This window comes from Rhinolophus hipposideros, assembly GCF_964194185.1.
Source record: "Rhinolophus hipposideros genome assembly, chromosome: 5".
NCBI lineage: Eukaryota > Metazoa > Chordata > Mammalia > Chiroptera > Rhinolophidae > Rhinolophus > Rhinolophus hipposideros.
Window position 1 is genome coordinate 32905254 of NC_138051.1, and position 11058 is coordinate 32916311.

The following is an 11058-nucleotide window of genomic DNA, read 5'->3' on the forward strand; positions in this document are numbered from 1 at the left end:
GACCAATGAGCATGCAACATAGGGTACCAATGGGCTCCTGGAAAAGAAAAAGAGACAGCTGCAGAAAAGCTACAGTCAGGATGGGTGGGAGTCAGAGATCTTCCTCATGGCCTAGGAGAGCCTGAGCTCCATCCGGGACCCACCATACTGGCCAGAGGTTCTGGATGAAGGGACGAAGAGCATGGTTTTTCAGGGTAGGCGGTGTGGAGATGCTCAGAGAGACACACTCACAAACATGTACACACACAACTTGGGGCCGAGGCCATAGGTCTATGCCTTGAGTTAATACTCTGACCCAGAAAAATGCCAGGAATATGGTGCCTCAGAGCTGGATGGGCCACGTGCTTAATCAAAACAACATCTCCTTCTCTCCAACCCTGTGCCAACTCATGATTCTTATGACTCGTGCTTAGGGAAATCTGGACCAGGAGTCAGAGGACCTATGACTTTGCCAGCCACTGCTAATAACCTTTGTCCAGCCCAGGCCATCCTTTCCTGACAACCTGAGAAACCACTCTCATGATCCCACCCTGCCTCAACTTCCATCTAACCTGGAGCTCTTTTCTCAAGCTTATTCTCTGGATCTAAGTTGTATCCATAAAAAAATGAAGAAGTAAATGTGATGACCTCTTCCATGTACCTCAAGGTCCTGTGATTTTACATTTTTATTTACTTATTCGATGAATAGACATTTGTGAAACCTGTGCCAGGAACCACATGGTGCAGCAATGCCTCAGAAAACCTCACAATCTTGTGTTGCATCAAGACACACAGGAAAAGAACCTTTGGTGGGGAAGAGGGAGAGAAGAAATGCTCCATTGAAGGATGTACTGAGAGTGAGGTAGCAGACTGATATGCCAGGTTTCCTGAGACTTCATGGAGCAGAACTTCTTGGACGTAGCATCATGAAGTGTTAACAATTTGGCTTCAATATCATCCTGCATGGGCTGGAATCTACACAGCCATGGACTAGCTGGGTAACCTAAGCAAGCTGATTCAACTCCTACACATTTTTGTTTCACATGAAAAAAATGGCTATAATCATTCTTAGCACTCTCCTTCCTGAGCTGTTGTGAGCTTAAAGGGGGAATATTTAACACATACTTGTTATTATTGAGGTCATGAATAGAAATCGTCAGATTTCATACAAAAAGCCTTTAGGAATTTTTTCTTTTATTGCATCTGGGAAAACAGAAATATGGAAAGAAAATTAGGCAGAAAGGAAAAATTTCTTTGAAGAAATCAATCATTTGCAAAAAGCTTGGCCCCTACCTGGAGACAGGTAACACAGACGAAGTTCCTCAGATCAAACATCTCAGAGGTACCAAAATTCACCAATTCTATATTTAGATGCCCATATGTTCCTACTGGCAAGAGTTGCCCACAAATACAGACATTTCAGTACACACAGCAGCAATTTTCAAAAATATTTCCCTTTTAGGAGAGGGAGATGCAACAAAGCTTAATCGGTTCTAAGTGATTCTGAAATATTGTATCAATTTACAGCACAAAGGTCGTTGTGGTGAATAAACATGAGGATTCTGCTCAGCATCTGGGATTTAGCAGACTAACTCCCACTAATGTTAATGGGGCCATGCTGCCAAATCCCCAAACATCACCCTGGATATTTGCTCCAATCCCTTTCTCTGGAGATTGAAATGTGTTTTCCAAATCAAAGCTCATCCTGAGATGCAATCTCTCTGCATGGTCACCCAGGGACAATATGGGTGATGCGTGGGGACCTGAAAGGCTTAAAATGACAATATTAAGGAGCATTGTTGAAAGGCGTGTCTTCACACTATCTACCCAGTTCAACACGTCTTCCTTTGCTTGATGCACAATGTGGTCTGCTTACTTTACAAATTCACCTCCCATTCCTTCTCTCTGAACTCTGGGTAAAACAAAGTCCCCCAGTTCTCCACATATACCTCCAACTTCTCTGTAGGAAATGAATGTTTATGTTAATCCCTACCCCCTTCTCTCTCGTTCAAGGAGATCCATCTTGTTGTGCCACCTTGTTGGTGAAGTTCATCTATACCTGCTCCAACACTACCCCCAAAGCACACAGTTGTATACTGTGGATGTGATATCTCCCTCCTTAGAACTTAGAGTATTTTGAGTCTTGACTAAGGCACAGTTCACATTCTGCCTTAAGAAGTTTTCCTATTCCTCTCAGGTAGGCTGTAGGCCCTGTGCGGGTAGGGAGTGCATCACACCTGTCTTTGTACTTCATGTACTATCTAGTTCAGGCCCTTGTACCTTGTTGGTGTTCAAGAAAGCACTGAATTGAATTGAGTGTCTTTTTATTTCTTGAAGTTGTTGGAGATTGGGACTTTTAAGGAAGGGGTTGCGAATTGGAGAATGGGGTATACTTATAGATGATAGATTCTTTAATAAGTTGAATAAACATGTTTTAGAGAGCACCTCTAGACTTCGGGGTCAGAGAGGACTGGCCCATCTCTCAGAGCTCTGTTTGCTACAGCTGCCAGAGACTTAGAACACTGGCCTGGCAGAACTATGGACCCAATTCACAGCAACAAGTCAGGCACTGCTATTTGGCACTGGCTTCCCTCAGAGACCTCTAGATTTATGCTTACTGACCTCAAGACCCAAAGCTGACAAGAGCTACTGAGTACATTTTAGCCACAACTATTCTTTCAGGCTTGGTACAACCAGGTCTATTTTAGCTAATACACCATCTATCTGGTGTGTAACAACGTTCTAAATGAACATAACCATTGGGTAGTCACACAGTTAGCTTGCCATGCCTGACTGGCTATCAGAGCCTCAGCTAAGAGGAGATGGATAATTTACCTTTCTCCCACTCTTATTTATATTGCTTCCATGAAACCTGCAGGAGGTCTGGAAGTATCAAAGGCAAAGCATAGTCTGTGCTCACTGTTTCTATTTTCTCATCCAGTGGATGCTTTTGAGGCTTTTATCTAGCTTTTATTGAGCTATTTATCTAGCTGAATACTTACGAAAGTTGAATGCTAATAACAGACCTTATTTCTTGAGATTCCTCCTCTCTTAACTTTATGACACTACTTGGCAACTTTCCTTTGCTAGTCAGCTCTTTTCAACTTCCATTCTGGGCTCCTCATCGTCTGTCCACTCCAGGTTCTATGGCCAGCTCCTCTCACTGCCATGGCCGCTGCTTCCACTCCTAGTGACCTGAGAATTACTATCAGTCTTCCACCCACAGCTTCTTGTCACTAACTTTGTATGCTATATAAACGGGGCAGCTCTGTTAGGACAATTTCATACTTCCCTTTTTTCTCTTTTCCCAATTTCTCCTCCAGATATTTAATTCTCCCAATTTTATTTTAATGTCTCTGACTCAGTTGTTCTCAAACCTGACTACACATTCAAATTCCCTAGGAATGGAAAATAAACAATATTGATGCCTAGGCTATTGCATCAGTGCTTCTAATTTAGGTGGCCTGGAGTGGGCCAAAGACATTGGTATGTTTCAAATACAGTACTATTTTCCCATTATTATTGACATAAATTTTCCTCTTTTTTTGTCTGAGAAGTAGCTTTTACAACCCTTTTCAAGAGCTGAGACTTAGGTATTATTACCTCCAGGGTTCCACACCCTAGATCATGAGCTTAATGGCTGTTTATTGTCTTAAGTACACAAGTTGGTTTGCTCAAGACAAATTCAATTTATATCTATTGTTCTGATATTTCACTCAATTAGCTATTCTGCCCCTTTCATGCTCTAAAGTATCCTATTTTGTACAGTAAATTCTATAGCCCTCCCTAACCATAAGGGTACCTGAAGTTTTGAAAAGACTTAGTATTACAAGCTGAATTGTATTCCCCCAAGTCAGAATGTGACTGTATTTAGAGAGAGGGTCTTTAAAGAGGTGACTAAATTAAAATGAGGCCATTAAGATGGACCCTAATCCAATCTGATAGTGTCCTTTTAAGAAGAGGAAATTTAGACACAGAAAGAGACAACAGGGGTACATGTGTACGTACCAAAGAAAGACCATGTGAAGACACAATGAGAAGGTAGCCATCCGCAAGCCAAGGAGAGAAGCCTCAAGAGAAACAAAACCTACTGACACTTTGATCTTACACTTCTAGTTTCCAGAACTCTGAGAAATACATTTCTGTTGTTCAAGCCACCCCAGTCTGTGGAATGTTGTTAGGACAGCCCAAGCAAACTAAAATACTTGGTAAAATATAAAGAAAGTAAAACCAATATAAATATTGTTTCCTAAATATTCCAGTCCTCCAAGATGAATGCTTACACTATTTTCCAAGAAACCTGCTGTCCTGATTTTAGGCATTTTGGTTTCTTCAACTGTACAATAAAGGGCATGATTTAATGTCTTCACAGGATGCTTTTAGCTTTCATATCTTCTGAATCTATCAGACTGCTCCCAGATGGAAGACTGAGGAGGATTCCATCTCTCTGGTAGTAAATGAGATGGTGATAATAAATGTCACATATGGCTACAGTGGGTAGGGCACACTTCCTACCCTCAAGGAGCCACACACTGATCTAGAAATATCTCCACGAAGCAAGTGACAAAGTGACTTTTATGAGGACTCAGTGCAGGGGCACTAAGCCAGTCTGGAGGAGAGTTTAGAATAGGTTCCTGTGTGAGTGGACAGACAAACTGATTTTCAATGGGTGAAGAGAAACACATCCAGTGAAAGTTGGTGGTGGGACAGGTATTCCCCGCAGGAGAAACAGCAGGGGGGAAAAAAGCAGAGGCAAAAGAGAAACCACGTTCTTTCTGGCACTCTCTTAACCTCCCACACCCTCAATTTTAAATTCAGTACTTTTCCTCTGTCCTCAGAGCTCAGAGGGTACAGCTGCTCTCCCTCCTATTTTAAACCCTTTAAATATTTGAGAACTTAAAAATTACAAATTCTGTACTTTCAGCTTTTGTTTTCCCAGGCTAAGTAACTTCACTCTCTCCAGGCTATTCCTCAAACTTTTAAACCTAGTTCATGCATTGGCACCAACTACCCAAACCAATGTGCACACACACACACACACACACACACACACAGAGCAAATGCACACATGCACACACAGGCCCAAAGGGCCGGCAGGTCACCAGAAGGTGTTCTCCTCTCACAAAGTACAGATTAAGGTCACAGTAGTCACATAGCAATGTGACCCATCAAATCATCTGTACATTTACTTCATTAAATAAAAAGCAAAAGACTCAGACTGACACACATCAGTCATTCCGAGGGAGGACTCTATATGCCAAGAGGCAACAGAACAGCCCCACTGATACGGGATACGTTTCTACCTGCAAATACTCTTTTCTTTCTGATCTTACATCATGGCATACATACAAGAGCCCTTGTTTTCCACACAGATTCCTACTTTTTTCACACCCCGGCATACTCTAAGAGATCTCAAGCAACACTCTCCCTCCATCTCTGGGAGATGTCCTAAAACATTTTTAGCTCACCAAACACAAAGCAGAGGAGGATCCGTTTCTTTACTCAAGAATAGTCATTTTCAACTGCCTATTTATACTGCAGACAGAAACCTATAGATTGAAATAAACATATTTTCATTCTAAAATTGGCATCTGCACTGCCATGGTTAAAGGGTGCAACAATTGTGTTTGAGAAACAATCATCCAGGAAATTCTACATTACTTTGCAGTATTCAGACCAAGGGCTCCCTGGAATTAGAAGGTAAATAGCATTAAAGAACTGAGAGGGCGCTGGATGGCTCAGTTGGTTAGAGCCCAAGCTCTTAACAACAAGGTTGCTGGTTCAATTCCCACATGGGATGGTGGGCTGCGCCCCTTGCAACTAAGATGGAAAAATGGCGACTGGACTTGGAGCTGAGCTGCGCCCTCCACAACTAGATTGAAGGACAACTACTTGGAGCTGATGGACCCTGGAGAAACACACTGTCCCCAATAAAAATAAAAAATGAAAAAAAGAACTGAGAAAGAACTTTAGTCTACTGAACTCATGGGACTACATGTCAACAGAAAATGCAAAAAAAATATGATAGTAACATGTGTGGCTAAAAAGCAATGTCTTATGACATATAAGCAAATGATCTCTTGAAAGAACCCAATAATAAATGATTGATTAAAAGTCTAGAACTGTGCTGTATAATAGAGTCACAACTAACCAGGCATAACTATGTAAATTAATTAAAATTAATAAAATTAGAAATTCAGTTCTTCAGTTGCACTAGCCACATTTTAGGAGCTCAATAGTCGTTGCCATGTTGAACAGCAAAGATAGTTTAAATCTCAACTTTTACACATAATTGTATTGAACAGTGCTGGTCTAGAGGGTTCTGTTTGACTGCTGGGTTAGTGTCACCTTAAACATCAGGCCATAAAGAGATGATGGGGAGCACAGCATGCTGGCCATATGTGGCAATCCAAGGCAGAAAAATATGGTGGAAAGGGAAAAAAAATTCCACTCCTGGAATAAGCTAATAGATATAGCACTGACATTTTATTACAAGAAATAGCCTTACACAAACAGAGAAATCTTGGGCTAAAATGTAAAGGAGTTAGTAAATACTACTATTTGAATAACTCGTCACACTCTTCTAAACATTCATAAAATGTACCCGCCTCTTCTCATTTGTTAGTGGCTAAATGGACTTTACTGGTTATCCCTCAAATACTATTTATCCATCTCTCACTTCCTGCCCCAAATGTTCTGCTTTTTAAAATATGTAATAAAATATTTTTCAAGGTACATTTAAAGAAATAGAACCCCAATCAAAAAAGAAAAATGCAGACTTCTCATTTTACAAAAAAAGGCAAGAGTTTTATTTTAAACATATCCTCAGTTGTGTGTTACACCACGTCCATATCTAAATCAAAAATCATAATAATAATGCAAAGGAAACAGGGCTTCATAAAAGCACATTATCCAAATATTACTCTTGGCTAATGCTTTAACTAAACATAGAGTAGATGTGAAAGGTTCTGTATGGCACTTAAATAAATAAGAGCAAAGAAAAGAAATATATTCACAGTCCAAAGCAATAGGTTTTTGAACCTTTGGTATATGTCTCAAGCATCAGTAAACACATGTTAGCCAATAGTGTTTAGTTCCAGATTTCTTAAGCCAGTGATTGTGCGTGCGTGTGTGTGTGTGTGTGTGTGTGTGTGTGTTTCAAAAATAGCCGATAAAATAATAAATAGAGATTGACATAGGCTGATTAAGGTCTCTGGTGTGAGCACACATGTAAATTCAAACCATGGCAAAATGAAGTGCAGCTGTTGCACAACAAAACTATATAAGAAAATGAATGAAATACACTAGTTAGAAATTCTGTGGCTCGCTCGGTTAGACACCCTTGAATTAACTATATATATATAAATGCTATCCAAAGTCCACTATCTGGAAGGCAGAAATATCCCAAAGCTCATAACCACATGCCTAACAGTGCAACGACCATCTTGCAGAGTGTTATAGTTGCATATTGCAGTTCCCTCCCTCCCACCCAACCCCTGCCCCTTATAAACAGCACCAGTGCAGTTTGATTTAGAAAATGGGAAATAATGAGACATTCCTAAGGTTTTTCATAATAATTAAGGGCCATTCAGATGGGGCTTTAATGCAAACCTTTGCCATGACCATTCTCCAAAATGACCCCATGTAATTCCCTCTAGCTTGCAGACAAACCATATTAGGTCTACTGTAAGGCCAGATTCAGAAAGAAAAACTGGCATGCTATCCTGGGTTGAGGGAGAGGGGCATGCTGATGGATGAGATACATAAAGGACACCTCAAGAATGTTTGTCCTGCAGCCCAGGATGAAGGGATGTGTTGAGATAGGTCACACATTTTGTACCAATGAAGTATTTGACTCATGCCATTCACCAGGATACAGAGCTCAGCAGAGCTAAGTCCTACTTGGTAGCTGTGCAAGTCCACTGTTATCAAGATCAGATTGGGCCATAAAAGAAAAGGTCCCAAAGAAGCCCAACTCATCCATCTTATCACTCTACCTAATTGTCTCTGTGGAAACAGTAGTGTGACATGTAGTAACTGTTCTACTTTCTCTCCTCTCCCACTGATGCAAGATCTTCTCTTAACCAGCCTTATCCTGTATCTCAATGGTGAGAGTCACATAAATGAGCGCAGATACCGCCACTCTTGAGCAGTCTTCTGCCTCGGGGCTAGTTGTTATCCCCTTGGCCTTCCCAAAACCTGTCCCTTCACACATAAGCAGAGTCACTGGACTGAGTCCTGCCAAAGTTGGGCACACTGACCCGGGGCAGGTCCTTGTTGCGAATCTCATAGACTGACTTCCTCTTGGCCTGGGCCCCTCGAACCGCCAGCTTGATCTTGCGCCACCCCAAGTGGTTGAGTTCAGCCAGGTTAAGCACAACGCAGATGCCACTCACAGCAAACATGAACACTAGAAAGACAGTCTTCTCAGTGGGCCGGGACACATAGCATTCCACCTCCTTGATGCAGGGGTAGCGGTCACACTCATACAACCCCGGGACGCTGAAACCGTAGAGAAAGTACTGGCCCACCAGAAACCCAATCTCCAAGGCATTCCGGAACACCACTTGGATAATGTAGAAGCGGGAGATGCCTTCCTGCCTCCGGAGCTTGGATCGCGCCGCAGTGCGCAGCCCTGATGGGTGAGGGGTCAGCTCCTTCACCTCTAAACAATCTGGCTCCATCTCTTTGCTGGTGTTCTCTGTGTTCTGCAGCACCCCATTGACAATGGCATTTTGCAGCTTCTTATCTTCTCGTTTTCCACCACCACTGCCCCCACCCCCAGTTCCTCCGGGACCCCCCATGGACTCAGGGGGGTCTCTGTCCAGGGCTAGGAAGACGGTAGAGTAGCGGCGTTCCCGCTGCTTGGCGGACTGGTGCACAGAGTACGTGATGAAGCAGAGACTCGGGGTACACACCATTATGATCTGGAAGACCCAGTAACGTATGTGGGAGATGGGGAAGGCGCGGTCATAGCAGGCCTGGTTACAGCCGGGCTGCAGGGTGTTGCACACAAACATGGTCTGCTCATCATCGTATACTGTCTCCCCCACAATGGCCACAATGAGGATCCGGAAGATCACCACCACAGTCAACAGGATCCTGAGCAGGGGGAGAGGGAGGGAGAGAGGTTCTCGTGGGCTGACTCACTGACTAGGAAACCCCTGCTCCTCCCTCCCCTGCTCTGCTCTGGTGTTTACCAGTCCTTCGCCTGGGGAGCTGTCCATCCTAGTGTGGTACTGAACTGGGAACCTAGGAAGCCTTTGTCTTTTCCTTTCCTGCTGACTGCTGGTATCCTGGAACACTTCGTATTATAGAGATCTCAGATAATATAATGTAATATAATATAGTATAGTATAGAAGAGTATAATATAGTATAGTATAGTAATATAAATATACATAGCCATATACTGGACATAGTACATTTGCAATAGATTTCATCTGTGTATATGGAATGTACAAAGGCATAAAACACACTTTCACTCTGGATATGGCAAATGCACACGGAATATCTGAACAGAGTATGTTTCAAAGTCTACACAGAATGTGTATATAACTACTCCAACTGGATGTTTAGCCTCAGTATGAATATTGAACTTAATGCTTTACATAAACAGATAGCTATGAATATACATATGTATTATACACACACACACACACACACACACACACACAAATTGGGTGTGTGGGTTCCTCACACTGTAAGTTTAAATCACTTAACTTAATACATTATTTGTTGGGGGGAAATACATCTGCTCCAAAGAGCAAATCCGTCTTCCCATTTGCCCTTCTCTGTCCAAATACAATCCTGCTTTCCTTATAGATTCTGTTTAGGGAACCGGACGGATATTGGTTCTGACTCTGGAGAGTGGGGGGGGGGGGGACCACGACTGAGCCAACAACTCCTTTTCCGTTGGGAGAAGAGTGAACCCCCCGGTGGTGCTTCACAGGGAGGGGATGGGGGCGCTGAGCAGGAGCAGCTGGAGGAGGGGGACATCGCTGGGCATCGGGTAGTCCCTCCACGCCGGGAACACAGGCACATGGACCGAGGGCGATGGGAAGGAGCAGAGGATGGGCTGGGGGCAGTTGGGGCTCGGTCTGGACGTGAGAGGGGACTCCCGGGGCCGCCCGACGGACAGCTCCGCGCGCTTACCTCCCGATCATAGTGGAGTGCTGCTGCACCGCGGCTTCCAGCAGCCTCTCCAAGATGGTCCATTCCCCCATCGCTGTGCAACCGGAGGCAGCAGACAAAGACAGGGCAGCACCGGGCACGTTCCCGCTCTTGGCCCCTCCCTGGGCCGCACCTCCCCGCTGGGAGCGAATTGCCCCCCCGATTAAAGAAGCAAACCAATTTTTTTTTAAAAAAATCCACGAGTCCCCTTTCCCTTTTATTGTACTAAAAAGAGGGAAATGGGGAAAGAAACCCCAGCGCGCCCCGACTCATGGGACAGCTGGCAAGGTCCGAGGGGCCGGCCCAACCTCCGGCGCCGTCTGGGGGTCGGTCAGGTCTGGAGCCCGCGGGTGCCAGAGCGAGGGGCGGGGCGGGGCTGGCCACGTGCAGGTCCGCGAGCTTCCACCCGCCCCAGAGAGCTCGCTGGGCGCCACTCACCCCCGGGGTTGGGGGCCAGGAAAGGGGCCAAGCACCAGCCCCCGCACTTGGCACTTCAGCGGCACTGGGCGCACCCGCCTGCCACCTGCGAGGCCGGGGCGGAGCGCGCGGAGCAGGCTGCTGGGCTCGGGAATCCGCCGCAGCCGCCTCTAATCCCCCCTTAAGTAGTCTCCGCCTGCGTCACGCCAGGTCGGCCAGCAGAGCGCGGCGTGCGGCGGTGGCTGCGCGCGGGAGCCAGAGGGGCCGGGGACGCGCGCAGGGGCAGAGCCGGGGGCAGGATTCCGGGGGGCCCGGCAGGGAGTGCGGCGACTTCGAGAGAGAGAGAGGGTCGTAGTGCCCCTCGGGGCTTCTCGGGGCTCCCAGGTAATCTCACCTGACCGCCGGCCCCCTGCAGGAGTAGGGGGAGCCTGGAGCAGACGCATGGGTGAGAGGGGAGGGGCATGAGGAAGGAGTTTGGCTTCTGTACTTGG

At 45.1% G+C, this 11058-nt stretch overlaps 1 protein-coding gene across 1 annotated transcript; it reads right to left on the minus strand.

Annotated features, from left to right (window-relative positions):
- Positions 1 to 7484: 7484 nt before the first annotated feature.
- On the minus strand, positions 7485 to 10732 carry GJD2 (gap junction protein delta 2). Its single transcript, XM_081048022.1, has 2 exons — positions 10133 to 10732; positions 7485 to 9081 (listed from the first exon to the last, which is right to left on the minus strand). The coding sequence occupies exons 1-2, from the start codon at positions 10201 to 10203 to the stop codon at positions 8187 to 8189; spliced, it is 966 nt and encodes a 321-aa protein (XP_080904148.1). The 5' UTR covers positions 10204 to 10732; the 3' UTR covers positions 7485 to 8186.
- Between the last annotated feature and the right edge of the window lie 326 nt (positions 10733 to 11058).